The sequence below is a fragment of the Rhinatrema bivittatum genome, chromosome 11 (genome assembly GCF_901001135.1).
Source record: "Rhinatrema bivittatum chromosome 11, aRhiBiv1.1, whole genome shotgun sequence".
NCBI classification, from domain to species: Eukaryota; Metazoa; Chordata; class Amphibia; order Gymnophiona; family Rhinatrematidae; genus Rhinatrema; species Rhinatrema bivittatum.
In genome coordinates this window covers 74,264,259-74,288,769 of record NC_042625.1, presented here as the reverse complement: position 1 = coordinate 74,288,769, position 24,511 = coordinate 74,264,259, and the positions used below count along the sequence as shown (strand labels likewise).

The window sequence follows — 24,511 nt, the reverse complement described above, 5'->3', positions numbered from 1 at the left end:
AATCCAGACACCAGCTCTTACCCTTTAACAATAACACTCACTCCCCCCCCAAGCTGTGAACACTACCTCCACAGATATGGCTAGATGAGGATCTGAAGACCTGCTCTTTAGCAGTCCATGCTGTATTCTCCCCTTATGTATGTTATTGTGATGCCTTGCATAGAGCTCTGAAAAATAACCACTTTTCAGCTTTACAGGTACCATTTCAGATAGACAACACATTCTGTGCTTGAACTTCCAGTTTCTCCATGCAGTATTAGCACAGAGAAGAAACATAACGACTAAGTAGCAAGCTAGTTCTGGGTTACGTAAAGGAACATTTTGACTAAGCTTTTCATGAAGGTGACCTTCACCCTCCCTGTGAACTCTGTTCTTCAGGCAAGTCGCTCTTATCTGTGCCCTTCTCCTGACTCTGCATTTTCCAACTAGCTGTGCTGGAGTCAGTGCCTCACGCCCCCTTGCTGACCTTATTCACATCCAGCCTAAAAACCCACCCTTCTCGGGCTGCTTTTACATTTTAAATCCCGATTCTTTCTGCTCATTGGCTTGTAGATTTAGTATAGAAAAATGCAGTTTGTCCAAAGCGTATTTGTTCCAGCGATGTCTTAACTACAGTGTAAGCACCCCAGAGCAGGGTTTCTCGTCTATGTATCTGTATGATTAGTAATAAAAAGTGATCATTTCAGCTGGTTGTAGGGTGACTCCAAGTATAAGGAGTTGGTCCTAGTTTCAAACCCAGGTTTTGGGAGTTTGTGAATACAAAGCAGCATGAAACTGGAGTTAATAAATTACCCAGGACTGGCTCCGCTGTCCCTTACAACCTGGGACCTTAGTTACTAATCTCTGTTTAAGGGCATTAAGCAGTACCTCCTGACCCAATTAAATCCCTCCAAGCTTGCCCTCTCTTGTGTACTGCGTCAGCAGCACAGTAGCGCACAAAGGCAAAGGAGTCATGGTACAAACCCTATTGCCAGGGGAACCCTTCCTCCTGCCCAAATTCATTAGGAACCTAACCCAGGAGAAATTTACAGATGGCTGCGCCCTCCCCCCCAGCCCTCCTCCACCACAACCAAAGGAGCGAGCAGGCCTGGGAGAGATTTGTGAGATAATATATGTAGCCTCTCTTAGCAAATAAGAGCGCTACCCTGTGCACATTCACCTGTCGCCTAGTTGGTGACACTCCAGCATAAGAAGAGGTACCGTGAACAGCGCTATGAACTTACCATTCATTTTGTATTCATGGGGGGAGTTCATAATCAACTAGTTTAGTTCTTGTTTGTTTTACAATGTCTGTTGCTGTCTTGAGAAGGGGAAACGCAGTTTGCGCTTCAGGATTTGTGGTCACACGGCCGTAACAAAAAAACTAATCCATTCTGTTAACGTCAATCTTTCTCTGGCAATTTTCCACCATATGAATTATAGCTGCTGCCCAACCTAAAAAGTCTGCAGGTGACTTTTGAGTTAGGAAGGACAGAAGTACTCCTTCAAAACAAAAATATAAACTAAGGGAAAATAAATAATTAGGAAAAAAAGAAACAAAGATAAAGCTTGTGCCAGAGAGCAGGAGACCTACATTGCCTTCAACACAGAGGGACAGCACTAAGGGGCAGAGCCAGGGGTCAAAGAATAAAGGAGTACAGTGAGGAGTCAATATCACAGGCAGAGAGAGGAGTTGCAGGGCTTGGGAACAGAGGAGAGGTCAGTGCTGAGGTACAGAGAACAGTCATAGGATAAAAGGAGATGATGAGTCTGTGCTAGGGGCAGAGTGAGATGGGTCAGAACAGATGAGGAAAGGGATCTATGATGGTGGTAGAGGGAGAAAGTGCAGCTGTACTGGGGGCTGAGTGAGGCATCACAGGATACGGGAGGAAGAGTTGCTGTGGAGGAGAGGGGGGTCAGATTGAAGAGTCACAGGACAGACGAAAAGGAATAAGTACTGGGAGGCTGAACATGGCAGCGCCAGCACAGGAAAAGGGGAGGAGGGATCAATGCTAGGGCTCAGAAAAGTGAAGAATCATAGGAACAGAAAACGATGCAGAAAGAAAGATTTAAGATCTGAAGTCTCTGGAGAAGGTCCTTGCAGATCGATGAGGCATTATCTGATTTTAAATCGATCATGGGCAGATTCATTCTGTCCCAATGGGGGGCAACTATGGCCTGCCAACTACATAAGTATATGAGCAGCGAGAAAGGTCCCGGCTCATGGCGGCAAGAGCCTGCTATTTCCATCTTGAGACATCATCCGCAGGCCACACCTCTCTCAGATCTCTGCTCCTCAGGCTAGAAGTCCAGGGAGGTACACCCTACACCCTCCCCAGAGCACTTGAACTCCCACTGCCATCTCCTGGACCGGGCCCTGTTCTAGCCCATCAGAAAATTTGTAGACCGCAGCTTTTAGCGAGGTGCAGTGGTGTGCTGGACACCACCTTCCACGGGGCACTGCCCAAGAGATTCATCTTATGAATTGTCACTTTCAAGCAACTGTATTTAGATCTTTGCCTATTCAGTGTAACTCACGTTTTTCTACCGCGATCCTACTGAATGGAGGACTGTTTGGTTTTAATATGAAGTCTGCTTTTCCCCAGCAGCCAGCCCGCTGCAGCCCATTGGTCCAGTATCCCCAATCTCTTCCAGAAGCTTGCAGGTTTCATGTAACAATTGCTCTACGGCTTTTTAAATCTCCTGTTCAGGGCTTTGGTTACTAATTCCTGGAACACAGGCCCTCATCATTGCTTGACCTCAAGTCCCGGGGAGTACATCTCTTACATGGGCAGATTGTGTAGCCCCCACCCCACAGAAGTCTCAATGTGAGCAGCAGATGTAAAGCAAAACTAGAGGTCTCCATCGAGACAAAAACAGACCTAGGATTTTCAAATGGCGAACGAGACAGGAAAGTGATACTTAGGAGGCCGATGCCATGGGGGGGGGGGGGAATGACATGCGGAAACAGATTTAAGAGATGATGCTAGCAAAGTCTACAAAGATGAACAAGGTTACCAGGAAGGCAACTCATTTCCAAACCCGGGGGGGGGGGGGGGCGGGCCCACACGCACGGAAGGAAAGCATCCTTTTGTATAAAGGAGAGGTGAGTTTGCTCTTGGCTAACTGTGGCAGGAGTATTGAGTATCTCCATGGAAACAAGGCCTTTTTAAAACCTGGCTTCGCTGGACAGAAATGACTCCGCTTTACATGTTTATTATACTACTCAGAAATGCGTACCTCTAAGCCGTATAAAAAGATCCATATATTTAATCTTTCCAGGGTCATTTCCAGGGCTTGTAAACCCAAGGTCAGCTCAGTTCCCCCAGCTGAGGTTGCAACTTTACCCAGAATTCTCAGCCCTGGCGAGTGCTCCCTGGCACGTAGCACTGCAATAAGAGGCTGGGAGGGGAAGAGGACAGGGGAAACGGCGCTGGGGCTCGAAAAAAAAAAAACACGCTGCCTTTGGCCTCTGCTTTCTTAAGGTCCCAATGGGTTTGTTTCCCCCTCCCCCCCCCCCTTTTCTCCTGGATCACCACCCCCCATCTCTGGGGTTTTCCCAGCCCACCCACAACCCGGCTAAAAAAAAAGAGGGCAGGTCAACTCTAGCCATCGTCACCGCCAAGGGGAATTCATGAACTTTTACCCATGTACAGCCCTGGCAAATCAAGATGTAAAACCAGTTAGAGAGATATATAGTTTTATAGGCTATAATTGTAAATATCCTATTTATCCTATTTAATTAAAGCCTGCATCTGTCACACTCCCTTCTTTTAAAAAAAAATAGAATAAAAAAGTCAGACATCAAAGTTTCTCGCTGACCAATCGGCTTCTGAACCTTCGCTATCAAGCAGCCAGACCACCACACTACCAGCTGGTGGCTCAAGGCCCCAGCTTTGTTTCTATTCGAGTTGCTCAAAGGAGGGGGAGGGAAGATCGATTTATTCTGCGGGAGAGAAAGGAATGAAGTGCTAAAGGATAGAGATACTGAGACTGAGGAGCTGGGACCAAAATTATGGCCGAGGCCTAGAGGGGTTGCTGGGAGGAGGCTACTGAGAAAAGTGTGAATTGATATATGGGGGGGGCAGAGACTGAGGATTGAGCAGGTGGACGTTGAGGAGAAAAAGGAACACACACAATGCCTATGGAAACTGCGTGCTCCAGGGACAGGCACTCTTCTAGTGTACATAGCTTCCTGTTTTCTTTCAAGGCTCTTGTACAGTAAGATTAGCTCTGATTTGTCCTTCAGGTCTTCTTGCACAGATAAATTAATTTTTAGGAGCAGTGGCAAGCTGGGGGGATTCAGATGTTAGTAAAGGACTCAAAAAGCCCACAAATTGAACTTTTGTGTGTTTGTAGATTTAGTGACAGATAACAGATATGAAATCAGCTTTGCTGTGCTGACAACTTCAAATTCAGCTTAGAGCTCTACCGAGACAAAATATTTTCTACAGTGTGGCTTAGTTTTGGGCATGGATGGGAGGTGGGGAGGGATCCTGTTCTTCAGCGATATTCATAAAACTATTTATTTTTGCAATAGGGGCAAAAACCAGGCATGAATCATTTTGCCCTTCAAAACAAAACAAAAAAAAAAGTGGAATCAGCTGGTTGGGAACTTCAAGTGATGAGCCCAGCAGCAGGCTTTAAGCCATAGGATCCCAAATTGTGAGGCGGGACCTGACATGGGATCATGCAAGCTTCTGCCGGGGTCACAAGTGCTTCACATGGCAGCACTCTTCAGCTACCAGAAGCAGCAGCATTAGTAGTGGAAGGCAGCAAGGGACCTGTGAGCCCTCACAAGCCCTGCAATGGCCCTATCCTCACATGAGTTTCTGGAGTAAGAGGAGAAGGGATCATGGCCACAGGCCCTGCTACTGAGCTTCATTACAGATGCTGTTGGGCTTGGGACCAGCCACCCGGGGAAGGGAGGGCTGAAAGTGCACAGGCAGGCGGGCAAGATTGCCAAGGCTCCTCTCTCCTCCTCCTCCATCACTGAACCTACGCAAGAGAAAAATAATGCCCCTGTCATCAACCAGCCCCTCCTCTTCTCACTAGTTGTCATCCCGCCTTTGCCACTGAGCCCAAAGGGAAATGCTGCCATCAGCCCTGGCCCAGGAGGATGTTTGAAGGGACAGGTCAGACACAGCAGGGGTGCGAGGGTTGGATCACTTGGAGAGGGATAGGCCGTGGAGAGAAGAGGAATGAAAGAAGATTGACGAGAGGACCTTTGGAGAGAGAAGGGTCAGAGAAGAGGTGGAAGGGATGGGGGACGAGAGTGAAGAGGAAATAGGGGATGGGGTGAGAGGGAGGGGATAACAGAGGTGCAGTGGGGGTTGTAAGAAAGGATCAGATGGGGGATGCAAAAGAAGCTGAAGGAAAGGTGTGGAAGTTGAGAGACGGGGTCTGCTGGAGAGGAGGTAGTTGAGAGAGAGGTTGGGTTGGAAGAGGACCTGCTGGAGTGTGGGGAGGGGGAGAGTGGTGTGATTGCTGGAGGGGGACCATACCCCTGCTAATTTATTTTTGTCATACTCTGGGATTATGTGAATTTTCAAGTGGTAAAATGGGGTCACGCTGGTTAAAAGTTTGGGAAACCCTGCAATAAGGAGACAGAGCTTTATAAGTGAGAAGTTTGTGGAGAGGAGCCATTTTTACTAAATGTGTGGGGGAGGGCATTGGAACTCTTAGAAGATGTGGAGGGGGGGATCTTTTATTAGTGCCAGGAACACAGGTAAAGGGGCATTTTTAAAGGTCTCTGCCATTTTAATTGATACCAAGTACCCCAATGGGATACAGCATCAGATGCGAGGTTACATGGCCTTACACCGCCAGTGAAAAGCAAAAAAAAAAAAAAAAAGGTGCTGCCGCTTCCTGCTCCACATCCAGGGTGTGGGGCTCCTGCTGAGCATGGGGGGGGGGGGGGGGGGGGGGGGAGGGGAACAGTGTATACTCTTAAGAGGACACTTAGGGTCATGGCAGCCTGGCCCACCTCCCAGTATAGAGCCTGTGAACCCAAAACACTATCACTGGCATCTGGAACAGGGGGGATAAGCAATCTGTGTTATAACAGAGTCTTGGCACATGTTTTGAATAAATTCAATCACTACACGCTGTACGATGACAGCACAGAAAAGCCCTCATACAAATTCATTGCTAATACACTGAAAAGCATAGCTGTCCACAGGAGGCCCTTGCAGACTGACCTTTCAGGACTGGTGGATGTTTGCTTGCCCACTAGCTGAGGGCCATTCACCTCTCCTGCTTCTTGCCTATAAATATCTCTATCTAACCTTCATCATCTGGAAAGGTATTTGCGGTTTGATAATACATTATATCACAAGTACATCAAGAGGCAAAGATAAGAACAGAACCTCAGTGCTCTAGCCTGCCATTAGCCGAGATCAATGGTGCAAACACGTGGTCTCAAACCAAGCAGCAAAAAATTCCATCCAAGAAATACATATCATCATTTATTGAGATTTTTTTTTTTTATTATTATTATTAAAGAGCAGAGAAGCACATCTTTCTGGAAGTCCTTAAAATCTCAGTCCAACAACAATCCTGACCGTCTGTACATACAACCGTTATCTTTTAACCAGCTTTTTGGTTTAACCAGCCAGGGCACACCTCAGTGGGAGACCAGCCACAGCTCTCTCTGGACTGGCAGTGCGTGGGTTTGCCTCCATAACCCAGCAATGGGCAGCCAGCATGAGAGAGTCTGCGTGCCGTTCTCTACCCTGCCAGCTGAAGAGTCCAGGGATCATCAGCCCATGAACAATGCAACCGAGGTGGACTGGCTCTAGTCCGCTGGTTTAATTACAGGGAGCACACTCTAAATACCTGAGCTAGTCAGCAACTGTACCACTCCATACCTCACCACACTGCAGGTACCCCACAGCAAAATAAGTACACTCTGTAACACAGTATATAGTAAAACTAGATTGCACGGACTCTGGAAATGCTCCATTTAGAGCGCACCCAGATTACTTAGCGCACACACACACACACACTCCATGGAGATGATTACAGATACTCTCCTTACTTAAAATCTACCTGCAGTGTAGTTACACCTCCATGATCTCTTTGGAGTTCCCAGCTAAAGCATTTTGCAAGATTTTAAAACTAGGACTGTCCAAAGCAGGGCCTCAGAGAATCCACCTCTGCCTCACCTTTAGATTACCACCTAGCAAGATCTGTCATTTGCAAGTGGGACCACACTATATGTGGTTACTGCCCCCCCCCCCCCCCCAAAAAAAAGGCTGATTTATTTTGGCAGAAGCTCTGCTCTCTTCCCCAGGGTATAACACTTTCGGACAAGACCAGCAGCCCAGACTTCTCTGCAGGGCACTTTCGTCTAGAAGGTGAACTTTTATGGAGGGCTGAGAACTGAAGAGAGGGAGGGAATCTCATGACCCTTGGCCAAACCAACAACAGAAATGAGTGGCGCTTTGGAGAAGCAATGTTGACCTCTTATGGTGCGCCCCCCATCCTCAGGCTCCATGGCTTGCCCTTGGGCAGAACCATTTCCCACTGCTGTCCCTGTCACATACACAGGTAGGTTACAGAGCACTGGGGAAGGGCTAACATTCTCCCCTCCCCAGGCTCCTGTACAGCATCGTAGCTAATGTGAAATGGCTAGGAAGGCAGAGGGAAAGCAGGGATGGAGAGACATCTTTTCAAATCAACTCTGACGTTATAAAAAAACACAATGAGAAACTTCCAGGAGCTTTCGATGGAGGCCCTCGGAAGATGCCTCTTATGGTATAAGAGTGCTGCCTCTTTGAAATTTGGGGCTGATGTTAGTTATCGCAGGCCCCTGTTAATGGCTTTATGGAAGAGAAGGGAGGCAGAAAATAGGGAGGTTGGGGGGGGAGAGAAAGCAAGATCTCAGAAAAGAGCGGGAACATATTCTATACATAATAAATAACAACACTTAGAAATCCAAATCTCAGAATACACACACACATGGCAAACTCCAAACACTGTTTACACAGAGGAAAACTGGAAAGCTATCCCAATACCTGCCCCGCCCACCACTGAATGCACTCCCCAATACTTCCCCTGTGTGCAGCTGTTGAGACTATTTCCCTAGTCTCTTTCAGCCCATAGCTATACGTTAACCCTCATTCCTCCAATCAAGAGGAGCAGGGGACCCCCCCCATACGAGACCTATCTGAAGTGAGCTCCCCAAGCATTGAAACTAAAGAAGCTGCTTACTCTGCCTCACCTTTCGGGGGACCGTCTCGCCTATCTGACGACAGAGCACACGGCCTGAGCGTCCGATGCCACTTCTGCTGTGCTGTAACCGTCGGTATCAAAAAAATGTTTTAAAGAAGCACTTTTAAGCAGCAAAAAAAAAACAACAAAAAAACCCCTAAAATGGTCGACACAGCAGGCTCCCCAATTCCCACCAAGTTTTATGGAGAGGGTAGAGTTTAAGGTTTCCCCGCAGGCTTGTCAGAAATTCTCAGGAGCTGAAACCAGGGCCAAACAACTTTTTTTTTTTTCCCTCGAGGGGGGCTAAAGCCTTTGCAAGGTCATCCTGGCTCGCAGCTACTCCCCCTAAGCAACAGGAAACGGCGACGCCAGAGGATAGAGATGTCTCACGCTAACATGCAGCATGCGCTTGGAAATAAGAAATCAAGAAGGCAGGCAGCCCCAGAAGGGTCACATTTGGCTGACATCCACACGGTTATCAGCTTGCAAATTTCAGACCGACGTTAATAGGAACAGTTCTTTTGAACAGAAGTGGGAATCTGGGAGGGCAGATTCTTGGCCTGTGTTCTTACATTCATTTTTTTTTGGGGGGGGGTGGGGGTGACAGGAGCCAGAGTTTTCTCCCCGCACTTACAATTCAAAGAGCAAGCTCTAGAGCTGAGTCCCTTGAATATCCTTTTGAAGTTTGGAAAGGGGGGGGCAAGGTAGGACTGTAGAACATAGACGGCAGTTCATAGACAGGCACCCACAGCTACTTAATACTTAGTTCATTATTCAGCAGATCTTCTCTTGGGGTCTGATGAGGGGGAACCTGGGGGGGGGGGGGTTGCTGCCTTGAATCAATAGTGCCAGACCCCTACCATCCTGAGAGGCGAGCTGGGGGGTCTGGTGCTCAATGCCAAAGTCTCTGGGTTCAAATCCCAGCTGACCCTGATTGATGTCCCTGTGTCTTGGGTTACTCCACTATTATGGGGCTTCAAGGATCGAAATCAATGGAGGAAAACTGTATGAACCCTAAATTCACTGCATCACCTCCCAACTGTAAATAGGTGTAACATCTCAGCTTGGACCTGGGCTAGGTCTGCTGCACAAAAAAAAGACATCCCCACCTCCATGCCACTGCCCAGGCTCCCCTGGGCTTTGGGCTCCCATCTCATCCACTTCCCGGCGGCTCGTTCCAGGAACACATCCCAAATTCTGTTTCACTGGTAACCTAAAGCAAACAACTTCCAATGCCCCCTACTTTTCAAATAGCCATGAACGACTTTGAAGTGAATTAATACCCGCTGCTCTTCCTGGGGACCACACGTTGCTGCTACTACCCCGTACAGGGAAACAATTGGTAGTATTCCTACTCCATGCAGAACAGAAGATATCAGCAGAACAGTGGAGTCAGATCTTGAGAAAAGTTCAAGAACCATTTCATAGGCTCACAGATTTCTCTCAGTCCCGCCTTGGTGAGTCACGGATTCCTTGACGGCAGGATGCAAAGAGGGAGGGGCATCCCGTACCCAGAAAGCTGGAGAACGGAGGCTGCAAGGCTGAGGATCCTGGGAGTCAGGGAACAGAACAAAATGCAAAAAGTGCTTCACGCCCCCTTGGTCCAAAACCAGCTCGAGTTACGGCACTAAATTAAAAAAAATAATAAACACAAAAAAATAGCAACATGAGAGATTCCCCTTGGCATGACCATATTTGAAAAACATTCATATTGTTCATAGGAGGAGTAAAACTCCCAAAAAACTGACTGTACTGAGCTTCTGCAGGTGGGGACTCTCACCATGGGAAAACCATATCCCCATCTCCACCCACTTCACCATCCACTCCTGAAGCCTTATTCCTGCTGTCTTTCTGGCTAACTCAAGGGGGTGACATGGAGCAGAACCACCCCCATATGCTGTCCCATACAGTACAGGAGTACTGGAGCAAGGAGGGTACCTAGGACCTATTTTACACACACACACACACACGGCATGACATACAGACACTACAGGATCACACCTTCCCTCAGCCCCGGTGACAGAAGCAGAGAATTCAGACCTCGTGCACATAAAATTCCAAAGATACGCACATTAATATCTCAGAGATGTGCCAGGATGCCTAACTCTTACTCTCACCCGTACCATGGGCATATTCTGCCAGCATTAGTAAGACAGGCCACGCCTGTTTACCTTCGCCAGGGATTCCTGCATGGCGGAGGTGACGCTCCCACAGTTTCTAGCAGCTACACTGCTGCTTGGTCTGCGGCTGCGCCCCTCGCGGTTGCCGAAGCTGGCGTAGGGAGGCATCACCATACTGTATACCCGAGCCCATCCTCTCTGGATCCAGTTCACCTGCCAAACAAAGTCGTGAAAGCAGATTCCTAGCTTTCCCTTGAGATTTGTCCTGATTTTTTTTTTTTATATATATATTCATACAGTTGAATTCTATTATACAGCTTTCCAAATTCCCAAATCAGAATCTTTAAAAAAAAAAAAATCTTCAACTTGAACTTCATGCTATATTCATCCCTTACATGAAATCAGTGTGACACTGGCATAGGTCTGTGATGGAGATCTGCTCTTCAGCTGTCCATGCATCAGTGACACGCTTGCATGGGGTGCTGATGAAGATTCACTATCGAGTGTTGTATTCATGCTTTACATATAATCAATGTGAAGCTCGTATGGGGCTCTGCTAAAAATGTGCCCTTCAGCTGTCTATGCTGTATTCATGCTACTCCTAGGGGGTCCAAGGAAAACAGCATCAAGAACTATAAAAAGGTAGCAGCATTTAAAATGTAAAATACCATTACCTGAATCAATTTTATTCAATATGGTTCGTGCACACTTCAGAAAAGCCTCTTCCACATTCTCTCCTGTCAGGGCACTGGTTTCTAAAAACATCAGCTCTGCAGCAAAAAAAAACAAGAAAAAAAAATTTATAGATTAAAAATACAGAAAAAATAAATACATCAAGGATAATTTTTGTAATGCCAGTCATAGTACCAGCCCCACAGGATACAGTGAAGAATTGTGAGGCCCACTGATTTTCAGAAAACACTCTGGTGACATCTGCTGTACACACTGTGGAACTGCAGAGCATACCACTCCCCCACCCCTCCACCCTCTTCTTACCATTCTCTTGAGCAAAGCGGGAGGCCTCAAGGAATGTTACTTCCCGATCTGCGTCCAGATCTTTCTTGTTCCCACACAAAATTATTACTATGTTGGGGCTCGCGAGGGTTCTGGCATCCGTCAACCAGTTGGTTAAGGTGTTATATGTCTCACGGCTTCAACACAAGAAAACAAAAACAGACACAGTGACCATCGGAGTCTGCAGCAATGAGCTGGTGCTATGACTTTTTTTTTTTTTTCTGCTACTGCTCGTACTGTATCTGTTCCGTGATGGGGCCCATGTGTGTCTCTGTGGGAAGCTGGTACCACCGCCGCCCCATGCTGATCCAGCTCTGTGATGGGGGTGCGTGTGTGTGGGAGCTGGAACTACCGCTGCCCATGCTGTATCTATTGGGGAGGCAGTGTACCTCTGTGCAGGAAGCTTGCACTAACATCGCCCATGCTGTATGAGTAGCTTGCGCTGCTGTTTACCATGCTGTACCAGTTCTATGGTGAGACTATAGCTGTTCTAATTCCAAATGTTGTGCCATGTCACTGTTCCCTATACTCTATGATCAACAAGTGCAGAATAGGCAGGTTTCTCTCTTGTCTGTTTAACATAGGTGTCAGCAAGCGGTCAGGGGTGAGAAAACATTTGAGCTGCGGCCTCTCCCCCCTCCCCCCCCCCAAGAAGTGGGGTGGATTCGCTTGGCCAGGACATGCTGCCTCCACCCCAACCGAACACGGTTTATCAGACTCCATGGCTTTCACTAACACCCCCCCCCCCGAGCACCATTGCCTTTGTTCCGGTGCCTCACTTCCCTCTCCCCCCACCCCAGTCCTTACCCCAATCGTGGCTTGGGTGGATTTCCAGAGCAGGAGCAGTCCCAGGTCACTCCTGACTTCGGCAATGGCCGCCAGCACCATTATGTTATGCAGCAGCAGACTGCCATACAACAAAACGGCGCCGGTCCCTGTTTGACCGGTGACTATTGATGAATGCAGGAGCTGCCAGGCAGGCGTGACTGGGAATCGCTCTTGTCCCTGGATGTCCCCCCCTGCCCCAATGGGATAAGGGTTGGGGGAAGAGGGAGCTTCAAGGTTTGGGTTGTTTTGGATGGTGTTCTCTCTGTGCCTTTCGTTTTTGAGCATGGGAGTTAGGTTGGGGAGACAGACAGGGGTCAGTGGATTCAACTTGTGGGGGCCAAAGTGTGCTAGGGTCACGTTGGAGGCGGACAGTGTGTGCTGGTGTTAAGCTGGGGATGGGGTAGAATGTGCTGGGCGGGCAGCGTGGTGGGGGTCAAGCTGGGGAGGAAGGGTCAGAGTGACCATGGGCTGAGGGCGGGGCAACCCGAGTTTACAGGGGCTGGGCGGTAAAGGAGGGTCAGAGGGTGCTGAGTTCAGGCTGAGGAAGGGATATTGAGTGTGCTAGGGCTGGGATTCAGCTGGTGTCGGATAGTCAGGCTGAGGAAGGCTGCTCAGAGGTTGAGCTGGAGACAACCTGGGGAGTGGGGACAGAGTTTGCTGGGATCCAGCTGGGCAAGTGGTGGAATGTGCTGTGGAGGGGAGGCAAAATATGTTGCTTGGGCTGCTGAGTGGGCAGGGAAAAGGGAGTGCTGTGCTCAGGCCAGAGGGAGCTAGAGAGGTGTCAGTGTGCGGAGGCTAAGCTGATGAGGGAAGGGGGATCACTGTGTGCTGGATTTGGGTTGATAAGATGGGAAGAAACTGCTGGTAGGGCTGAGGAAGATGGAAAGCAGAATAATGAATAGGGGCTTCCGGGAAATTTCTACAGGTTTCAGCTATTATATATATATATATATATATATATATATAATGCACTTGTCAGACTGTCTTTCGCTAGGGAATGGGGTGCGTATGCACACCCCACCTACCACTAACTCCAAAACCTGCATTATTAAAAAAAAAAAAAAAGTCTGCTGGTGCACCAAATGGACTCGGGCAATATCCCCCCAGCCCTTAGCCAGTCACGAGTCCATGGGGCTTTTCTGGGGCAGGAGCAAACCTCTACTGTTCCCGCTTCACTGCTCTGGTTTGGCAAAACGGTCACCTTCAACCGAATGACTGCCATACAGCCCAATGGCATCGGCCTCAGGTTGACCAGTTGGGGGTCCTGGGGGCATTTAAATATGTGCAAACCTTTCGTGTTTGCTGCGTACATTGAGTGGCACTATAGAAATGTTGAGTAGTAAGTAGTGTGCTCACTCACCATTATGTGGTCAAGCTTTCTCCTCCTTATATGCACTCACATTTACTTCCTGACCTCACATCTTTCTCACACACACTCACTTGTCACAATAGGTGGACTTAGCACGCTCTTTGCTACGCATCTCCAAGTAAACTTCAACCCTCTCCCCTGCTACAGTCTGACTCCAAACCCTCCACAACATGGTTCCAATACTCCCCCCTCCCCCCCAGTCCAGCCCTGACACTACCCGCCCTCTCCCTCCCCAGCCTGACCTCAGCACGCTGCCCCAGTCACAGCTCACCTCCCACCTCCAGCACAGCGTTGCCCACAGCTCTTCTGATCTAGTTTCAAAAGGCCTATAATTACTGCCGTTCACTATCACTATCTGATGTTTTGTAATTATTAAAGAAGATTTTAATTGTGAATATTTTACTGTAATCTCCATTGGACAAGAAGCCTTGGGAATGGGGGAATAAAAATGATTTTTAAATAAATATTCTCAAAAGAGGTCTGGGAGTTTATGGCTGGGAAGAGGCAAGGATGTCTGTGTGTGAGCATGGCTCCTGGGGGGTCAGAAAATGAGTGAATATAATTACAAACACAAACACACACCCATGAATAAGCAGCCACATTGCCAGCCAGTGACTCAAAGCCACCCGTTTTGTTTCTCTTCACACATATACACCCATGGGCAGAGAGGAAGATACCCCACACGCAGACAGCCTCAGAGAGAAACAGATACTTAATACCCAGACACACTACAACCAGACCACAGAGTGAAACAAAACACCCAAACACACCCTACAGAGAGAGACAAACTAAATATCCAGACATATTACACCTAGACAGAAAAACACAGGCAGACACACTGACCACATCACACAGAGAGCTGAGGGGAGGATATATGACAGAGGTCTACAAAATCATGAAAGGAAGAACAGGTAAATGTGAAACAGTTATTTCTTTTGCATAATACAAGGACTAGGGGGCACTCCATGAAGTTAGCAAGTAGCACATTTAAAACAAATCAGAGACAATTCTTTTTCACTAATGTACAACTAAACTCTGGAATTCATTGCCAGAGGTTGTGGTTAAGGAAGTTAGTGTAGCTGAGTTTAAAAAAAGGTTTGGATAAGTTCCTGAAGGAGTAGTCCATAAACTGCTCTTAACCAATAGGGAATGGCCACTGCTTATTGCTGGCATTAGTAGCATGGGATATATATTTAATGTTTGGGTATTTTGCCAGATACTTGTGATTTGGATCGGCTGCTATTGGAGACAGGATACTGGGCTTGATGGACCCTTGTCTGACCCACATATGGCATATCAAGTTCTTTTGACCACACACGACAAGCACAGAGACACACTTGGACCAGAGAGAGATGCAGCACATCCAGATGCAGGGAATATTAAAAAAACCCAAAAAACACCCCCCCCACAACTTTGGTGTCAGCTAAAAATTTTAGAAGCTGGGAACAACTCCATTTCACCCAGTCCAACTTTTTTTTCCCCACTATTTTTCTCTGTTTTTGTATTTTTCTTAGCTTGCTCATCTTGATCATTTATTTTACTTTTTTTCACTTATTGCCTCTATTCTCCCTTCCTCACCTTCTCCCTCTCTCCCGTCCATCTCCTCATTATCTATGCTCATTCCTCTCACCTGCCTCACCACTTCTTTTCCCCTGGCAGGCAACAGCTGTGATCTCTCTCCCTGAGTAGGGACCCAGCGGCAGTAGGAACTCCTTCTGGGCTGAGGTCAGAGGGTGGCAGCTCTCCCTCATTTGTGGCACACCACAGTGGCTCCACCATGTCCAATTCTGCCGCAGTGCCACCCACCTGGGCCCTCCACAGAAGCAGCAGCTCCTCTCCCCAGCTCACCGAAAGAGATGCACAGCTAAGCCGTGGCATGCGAACAATGAGGTCACTACGTTCTGGCAGCTACCTTCCTCTTGAGCTTGCAGTGCATCCATGGCACAGATTCAACAGTTTAGCCATTTTTTCCCCTGACTGGGTAGCCAGCATGCCTCCCCTTCAGGATTGTTCATGCCCATCCCCCTGTTTGTTCATCCCAATCTAATATCCTGAAACGAATAAAATAACCTTTTTCATGGTAAAAAGTAAAGCAAACATCGTGGTAAAAATCTAAGATTTAACTGGTGTTTTGTATATTTCAACAGTCAGCAATCACAATGTGGTTTTTTTTTTCTCAAACACAGCCTAATATGCCCTTCTCCATTATATCCCTTATACTAAGCTGTTCCTTCTATAGAGTTTACCATCTGAACACCTCACTCATCCCTTCCTGTCAAACCAGGTCACTTTCCAGTTACTGTCCATCCAAGAACACCAAATTCCCCATCATCAGCTCTTTCCAAAAATGGCAACGCAGTCAAAGGTCTGGAAGCAAACTCCTTTTTGTAGCATGCAGGAAGAGCCTCGCACCCAGGGGTTCCCAGCTGATAGTCCTGATCCTGCTACATCACCCCCCACAATTCACCCACGAGCCCTTCACTCTAAGGTCCACAGCAACACAGGAGCACGTGACCCACGTTCCATTTTCCTCCACCCCTAAGGCAAAGCTTGTGGTGAGAGGCAAACACCCACCTTGTAATGTCATAGACCAGAAGGGCTCCTGCCGCTCCCCGATAGTAGCTTCGAGTTACAGATCTAGTATAGGGCAATGGGAGGCAAGTGGGAGAGAGAAGGAAATTAAAAGCATCACTGCAAGCATCTGAGGTGCAATCATTTCTCATTTTAAGAAAGGACAATTCCAAAGCTTCCCCAGCCCCAACCCACCATCCCTGCTCACCAACTACACCCCCCCTCCCCCCCTTTTTCATGGATGCCAGCCACACAAGAGCTGGGGTGGAAGTCTTACCCCCATTTAATAGGGGAGGGGAAGAAGCCCCTAAATACCGCTATAGGACTAAATTCCCTTGTCCTGCCTTCTTTCTACCAAAGCTGGACCCACTTCTGGGCCTTCTGCAACAGGTCTCATACAAGCAGAACGATAAAGAATTCTCAGTGGTATATTGAGTGTTAATGCTTCTGCTATCCCATCAAAGTAGAAGGGAGGGAGAAAGACGCAGCGACAGTTTCAGAAAAGAGCTTAAGCTTTTCTTGCCCATTTCATCGGGCTCTCCTATTACAACCAGCAGGTTTATGCCTGATAATATGAGGCTTCTTACATTGCATTCCTTGGATGCAATTACCGTTACATGTTTACATCCTCTCTGCGACTGATTTGCCATGCAGATCAGTCTGCCCACCCAATCTGAGTCCAGCACACTCTGCCCCCCTGCGCCAAGCTAGTGGCACAACGTTCGAAGCTTTCTCTGTATCACCCTGGTCAGGGGCCAAGCTTGAGGCGTGATCCGTAAAACCATGGGCAATCTTTTCCTCCATACCTGAATCGCTCCTGTCCTGCTGTGTCCCAGATCTGCAGCTTTACTGTCTTCCCACCCACATTGACAACCTTGGACCCAAATTCCACACCGATTGTGTGATTCGAATCCTGCTTAACTGCAGAGAGAGGAGGAGGAGGAGGACACAAAGAGCTTGGGATATGATACAAGAAGGTCTGGTCACAGTGCATCTGTGAAACCCTACAAAGGGAAGCTATTAAAATAATTTAACCTCAAACCTTCCCAGATTTTCAAAGTAATGTGCTATTCACCTTGGTGCTTTATGATTTAATATTAATAGAAAAAAATGTCATAACTACAAAAAAAAACAACAAAAACCAGAAAATAAGATGTTTATAATTATGGAGATATTTCTACTTGCAAGAGAAAGCAAGGGCATTACTTAACACCTACTTACATTTATTCTCAATGAACTGATGAAGAAGACAGGATTTCCCCGTCCCTGCACTCCCAATCACAAGGAACTTAAAGAGGAAATCTGGAAAAAGAAGTAGGAGAACAATACTATATTTTTATGCTAGGCAAACATTTTAAGGACTATCTCAGGAGTCTGGCTCCAGGCTAGAGAAAGAACATCGCCAGGAGCCCTTTCACCCTGACTTAAAGGTAATTCAGTGGCAGAGGTGGGCTGTGTTTCCTGCCTCAGATTTATAAGATGTTTTCCAGTTTTTTGTTCTATTTACAGCACACACCTTGCTGGCAGGGACTGGGCTCACAGTGACGCAGCAGACAACAGCAGAAAAAGAGCCAAAGACCCACCAGTCAGCCCTGTATTTCCTGTCTACGTTGCCAGGCACAGAATGTGACTGCCTGTAAGATTTAATTCCTTATCCAAGTTAACTGTCATCTTCCACCACTATATTCCACCTTCTTTGCTAGGTCTCAGCACGCCAAGAGCCCTCAATCCATGTTTCACCCTCCCCTCCCCTCCCATATCCAATACCCAGGTCCCACAATAAACCAGCAGCCATCAACACCAGCTCAGCTGTACCCCAAATTCCAATATCCTAACTCACCATGACTTTCCGGATGGTACCCCGCCACACCAAGCTGGTCAACACAAGGAACAGATAAACCTGCCAGACAGATCCGGTACTGCCTGGGGAGACCAATGGTAAGGGGCACAGCTGTTAAGCTCTGAAAGGGCACGACTCAGCCCTCAACATCTGCTCAGATACAAGTTCACAAACACAGAGCAATTCTCTAGGTTGCAGCTGAAGTCTTGAAGAGAATGTCCTCTTTATCTTGTGCCTCTGGTGGTTTAAAACAAGTGCCATAGTTCTGCCCTGCTTAGGCTGCAATCCCTGACACACAGCACCCTTCCCCCATCCATTTAACAGCATTCCAATCCACATTCTTCCAGACCCTACCAGCAGTCCCTGCGCCAGGTGATATGCAAAACTATGATGGGGAAGCACTGAGTGATTCTGAAGGTCAGAAAATGGATCACAGGCAGTTAGCAGAACTGCACACATGCAAATGGAAAACCTGACTTGAGGGTTCCTCAGTCACTTAATGAAATCAGACACAAGATAAGCAGCGCAGTAGACACAGGTGCCATCTAATCCTTCCTTTTGATTCCCAAAACTGCACCCACCTTCTGCTGAGCAGAATTTCAGAGGTCTATGCAGTCAGAAAAAACATTCACTTTTCGATCTATCAAGGGGGTCACTGCCAAATCCTCCTTTTCCAAAACCTGTATGATACTATCCCTCCCCCACCCCCTGACGTCCCACTAGCCCCTGGGAGCAGCATCCCAGAGCGCATCATCCTCACTGGCTCCATCTGGTCCATTCCAGGCATGACATCACCACTCTGTGTGATCCAATCAAGGGCCTGATCCGTTGCAAGGTCATCCCAATGCTGTTCCGACTATGGCTGCTTCCAAAGGGGCACCAGGGCAAAAGGCAGACTGGGATTTTAGCACAGTAAAGGGAGCGTAGTGGTTGGATTGCCCTGGAAGCACAGTCTAGAGGTTTCCAAAGAAAAGCATTTTGTTCTTAAAAATGGCCAAAATAGCATGGATGCCATGTCAGTCCACTTGAATACAAAAATAAAGGTTAACAAATAAACCTAATCTGAAGCAAAAACTAGTAAGAAGCAAACTCTGAAAGAAGAAACTAGAAATCCCTGCAATATAGCAGGCTGCAAGCTATGCCAGTACATCTCAGGGATTCCTCAGTTACCCACATGGGAAAGGACATGCAACACGAGGGGGTGCTTCCCACACTCCTCCTTCTAATGGAGTATGGCTTACTCTACGCAGAAAATGTGAAGGGGGATGCTACACTGGGAAAACAGGGCAGAAGTTACACAAGAATAAACTTAGACATAAAATTACACATCACAAAGAGTAGCAAGGTAACACCTCCCTGGGGGAACATGTTTCATTACTGTATCAATGACCTTATGTTCAAGATACTAAAACCCAATTATTATTATTGTTTACTCATTTACAGTCCACCTTACTCAATGCATTCTAAAGAGGATTACAAAATAATATAAACAGCAATAAAAAGACTGACAAGCATAAATACAGGCAGCACTATTTCAAGGTCTAGCTGAGTCAACAATAGATGATTCTAGGCTGCAGCCCTTGATACAGATATGGAATGAGGAGTTGCTTATTAATCTTGATAAAGAGGATTGTTCTGTGGAAGGAAGAACACAGCATATCTATATGCTGTAGGAAAGCTGATTTAATGATCAGGCTTCCTTAATTAACATATAAATTCCCTGTGCTTTTTCATAGATTTAATTCAAAATTATATTCCCCTGTGCTGAAGGAACTGCAGCGTAAAGAATCACATTTGTGTGCTTGGTGGGCTTGCCCATGGGTGCAAGATTTCCAGTCAGATGTTTTCAGAGTAATCTGAGTGATAGGAATTGAGTTTTCTACCTCTCTGGAGCTGGCCCTGCTAGAATATTGGGCATCTACTCCAGGGGCCGGCAAAATGAAAATGCCAATGAATCAAAAAGGTATTGGTGGCCAGCTGCAGCATCATTTCCAGCTGTTGGAAGCATGTTCCCATTCTGAAGAAGTGGAGATCACAGCTCTTTGAAACTGCCAAAATTGAAAGGCTGACGCACACTGTCCAGGGCACATTTAAGACATATGATTCTATTTGAGTTAAATTCTAGTCCAACAATGTGTAAAGTTGGCAGGGAATAAGATAAATTCAATCGTATTAGTCTTTACCTGAAAACAATTTGTATATCATTGGTGTTACCTTGCTGTGCTAGTACATCACTCATTTATATTTTCATATTATATCTATCAACAGATATAAATCACTTCATTGTGTATCTTGTCTCTCTAAGAAATACAGAATAATAAAAAACAAATACAGATAACAGCAAGGAAAGTAAGATATTTGAAATTAAAATGATCAAACACTTAAAAGTGTTTGGGTTTTTTGTTTTAATCTCACTACCAGAAATAATCCTACTGCCTATTACCTTCAAACATCTACTACTACCCCCATTCCCCTCCCCACTACTATTTTAGGATTCACTTGTATTTTCTGGAAATGTCATCTTCTGCTCATTCAGTTCGGACCCGAAGAAGAGAGTGTTAACTCTCAAAAGCAAATCAAAAACCGTATTAACTTAATCTAATAAGAAGCTATCATCTGATATACCGTTACTTTTTTGCTAACCTTGATTCCCATGCTATTAAAAAAGTAACCAAGCAATTTAATAAGAAAGAAAAGCAGAAAAAGTCTAGGAGCTCTGGACTTTGCTTTTTCACTTGCAAGTGGCTGCAGTAAACCACTTGGCCTTGTTTCACTGGGCTAGGAGCCACACAACTGACTCTCAGTAAGGCCTGGCAGTACCAGCCACCACTGCCAGAATTAGAAAGAAAAAAGGGAGAGTGAGGACAAAGTACAGCACAGAGGACAGGCACAGCAAGGTTTAAAATAAGATTCTCCAAAGGCTGGCTTTAGAATGTGGGAAAAAATAAAAACAAAAAAAAACACTGAAGGTTTTCAATCTCCCAGAATTTACATTCACTGCCATTCCCCATGCCATATTATGTTGGCATATGGGGCTCACATATCCTCTACCGGCTCAAAGGCATCAATATCAAATGTGAAGGGGGTCCCTTTAACAACCTAGTGACATTAATCTTATAGGGTTTGGGAGCAGGCCAGGGACATAGGACAACCAGTCTGGAAGCATGATACTACTACTCACTTGATCCCAATTTGGGTTGTTCTCTACAAGCACAAAACACACCATCATGATTTTAAAAACTATGTCTTTTCTGGACTGCCTGATGCTTAAGAGCAAAACGATGCTTCAGAGGGGGCCCATGCCATGCCATAATGCATCAGAATTTGGTCAAGATCTCATTTTCACCTCATGGACTCAGCTCTTCCTACCAGAGCTTTCTCTACCATTTAATACTCACACAGCTGACCTTATTCATCACTATTCAGTTATGTAATGGAATACAATAAGAACAGAAGGTTCAACATTGAAATGGTCTCTGGAGGTATGTAATACATGTTTGACAGAGAGAATGCAAGCTTGCATGGTCTGGTTAAAACAGGCCTCCGGTCACCTGAAGGTTAGACCAGTTAAACCTATAAGAGATTACCTCTATAAACCAAAAGACAGTGGGAATGTTAGTGGAAGAAGTGGGATTTGAACTCTCAGTTCTCAGTCCACTGATCTAGTCACAGTCTCTGCATTATAGCAGACCTCAGTGTTGGTAAAACCTCAAAAATGAAGACACCTGATTAAGTCTAAACACAAGCAAGCACATATTTGCACATTTTACCAGAAGCATAGCACAGTTCAACTAGCTTATGTGAGCATGACCCATCATCCTGTCCTATCATCCCCCTTCTTCTTGAGAATGCAGAAAATGGCACACTTAAGAAGCAAGTAAAGTGTTTCAGACCATGCCCCAAATGCAGGATATGAGGTGACAGCACCCCTGTGCTTTTTAGGTAGCATAATCACTAACTAGGACAAGCATGCCTAAGTTGGGTAATAAACACTTCCCCTGAATGTGATGCACTGAAATATTGTGTGAAGACAGGTCACTGTATCTAATGAGAAAATTGGGCTATAAAATTAAAATATCTCTGGACGGGGTTTACTGATTACATTATCACCCCAAATAAAGAGAAGACTTGCCCCTCCCCCCTCATTTATCCAATCTATGCACCTGCCTTCACTCGACACATTCCATATGTAGTTCTACACCTCTCCTAACCGTAAAAACAAGACAATTAATAGTACAACAATGTCCCTTTATCTGGGTAGGATTATGCAAGTGATGGTGAGAACTGCTGTGGGTGAGGAGCAAAAAGGAATTAGCAAACAACACAGGGGAGCAGATTAATTATCCATAGCGATATCTGGGATGTAGGCGCAATTAAGAGCGTCAAGAACAGACAGCCTAGAATTGATGCGCCATAAGAAGGACCTGGGTTCAATACAAGGTCTCTGCCGGTAGCGCATGGGGCAGCCTAAGATAACCCATAAGGAGGTCAATGTCACTAGCATCGTGTAAGCGCTCTGTGGCCCCTGGCTACAATAACTGGGCTAAGTCAGTTCAGAGGGACATCCGGAACATGGAAAATACCCCGGACAGTTGCCAATGAAGGCTCAAGGCGCCCCGGACCAACAGGGGCCAATTCCGATTGAGATGGAAAGCCAAAGTGCTGATGTTAAGGGATCTTGCGGGAAATTTCCGGGTCACCTACCCAAGATTCATAGTGGAGTCTCCTCCTGTATTGTCGGCCCCAGCATTTCGTTCCCGTCGACCCGCCACAGTCCGGGAGTTCCCGGCCAGAAAGAATCACCCTGAAACTCGAACAAAGGGCGACAGCAGGACCCTCACCCCCAGACCGAAGGGGACCTTTACAACAGCAACCCGAGACGAGAACAAGTTACTCACCGTAGGTCTCGGACATCTCTGCAAACGCACCGGTTCCCGTCTTCCCCAACCCCGCTTCCGCTTCCGCCTCCCGACCCCGCCCCTTCCACTTCCAGCTCATCGTTAACCCCGCCCCTTCCCGTCCCACCGATGACTCCTCCCCCGTCCCATCACCATCTAATCCAGGCTCCACCCCAACTCCATGTATAGCTTATACATCACAGGCCCGTCCCCAACCTCTTTTTCCTCCCGCCCCTCCCGGCTAGGCCCTCTTAGAAGAAAAGGTTAGACGCGTACGCTTTGCGTCATGACGCCACACCTCCCCTTTGACCTCTCCGCCGCGACTCCTCCTCATTGCGACCTGACGTCATGCCTGTTCCTCTCATCCTACTATGTTCTGACGTCATGGCATTATACAGACACCATTTAATTTGATTATGAATAGTAAAATAATAAATGCACTGAAAAAATAAAGCAGGAACAATTTTAACAAGTATAGCCTTAAACGCTGCAGTCCCGAACTTCACCCCCCCCCAGATTTTTACATTCCCACCCTTACCCCCATCCTCGGATGAAGTATCTCGCTTCACCAGGCTATATCCCCCCCTTCCACCCCAGACCATACACCCATTCTCACGCCCGCTTTTACCTCAACGATATGCACGCTATGCACAACCTGAAAGCCATGTACTCTCTCTACAAACACCATGAATTTATTTTATTTATTGCTAAACAGTTGATGATCCCCCTTGTTCCAAGAAAAGCCTCCGAGCAGATTACAAACAACTTTAAATCAAGCAAGCAGAGTAACATTAATCAAGAGTCACTTAACAATAACAATTGAGAAAATTTACAGTAGTACTGCAAATTGTTTTTTTTTACCCTGCAACCACCAGTAAATACGTTTATACAGCTTGAAAACTAGAATGGTTGCATATAGTTGAATAGGTTAAAGAATTGGATAGTTTAGGAGAGGGGAGAAGTTATGTACCTCATCCCTTAATATATGCACCCTCCACCCCTCATTTCCCATCTTCAAAACCCAAGTCTTTTTTTTTTTTATTATTTTAATAATTATTATTTGGGGGTCACAGTTTCATCCTGCTTCTTTGGTGTCCAAAATCTTAATGAAAAGCAGAATCACCTCCAAGGCAGGCACTGATCCCCTTCCCACTAGGGTACTGGCAGGGAATTAGGCACTCTAGGCAAACCTTACAGCCTGCCTCCCCCCCCCCCCCCCCTCACCTCCCCATACACAATTTTAAATTATGCATTTATAACATATTTTACATGAAAAATGACATTCTGAAGTAAAAGTAATATACAAGTTGTTGTGATAATTTCATGCACTGTTGTGATGCCAACAAGAAAACTTTGCATCTTGGAATTCATATGGCATCATACCTATTGTGATATATTTCCGCATGGTCCTCCTGTATCAACACTATACTATCTGCCAACACTCAACAAATAACAACCCTACCTATGAAAACGAAATACTACAAATATTACACCAGAATCTAAAATATCAATACACCTCCTATCAGGAAAACAGAACAGGCCAAGCTACTACAGATCCCAACAGAGAAACCACATGTTAAAAGAATGCTTCATCTCAGTCTTTGCATGCAGAACACAAACCCTCACCAAATACAGAATAAAGCCACATAAAGTATAAATAGAAATGTGCAGACAAAAA

The 24,511-nt window shown here is 46.4% G+C and overlaps 1 protein-coding gene across 1 annotated transcript; it reads right to left on the bottom strand.

The window, feature by feature from the left end:
• Positions 1 to 8,440: 8,440 nt before the first annotated feature.
• Positions 8,441 to 22,914, bottom strand: RAB4B (RAB4B, member RAS oncogene family). Its single transcript, XM_029570957.1, has 8 exons — positions 22,834 to 22,914; positions 17,317 to 17,397; positions 16,902 to 17,016; positions 16,099 to 16,161; positions 11,310 to 11,464; positions 10,988 to 11,083; positions 10,365 to 10,526; positions 8,441 to 9,820 (listed from the first exon to the last, which is right to left on the bottom strand). The coding sequence occupies exons 1-7, from the start codon at positions 22,847 to 22,849 to the stop codon at positions 10,411 to 10,413; spliced, it is 642 nt and encodes a 213-aa protein (XP_029426817.1). The 5' UTR covers positions 22,850 to 22,914; the 3' UTR covers positions 8,441 to 9,820; positions 10,365 to 10,410.
• Between the last annotated feature and the right edge of the window lie 1,597 nt (positions 22,915 to 24,511).

Bases quoted from the DNA above. Each gene is read 5' to 3' on its own strand.
- RAB4B (XM_029570957.1), bottom strand. The intron at 17,017-17,316 runs GTAAGTAGGTGT...CTCTCTCTGCAG, and splicing joins TCAGTTCATTGAGAATAAAT to TTAAGCAGGATTCGAATCAC. The intron at 11,465-16,098 runs GTGGGTGTTTGC...CTTGTGTTGAAG, and splicing joins CTGGTCTATGACATTACAAG to CCGTGAGACATATAACACCT.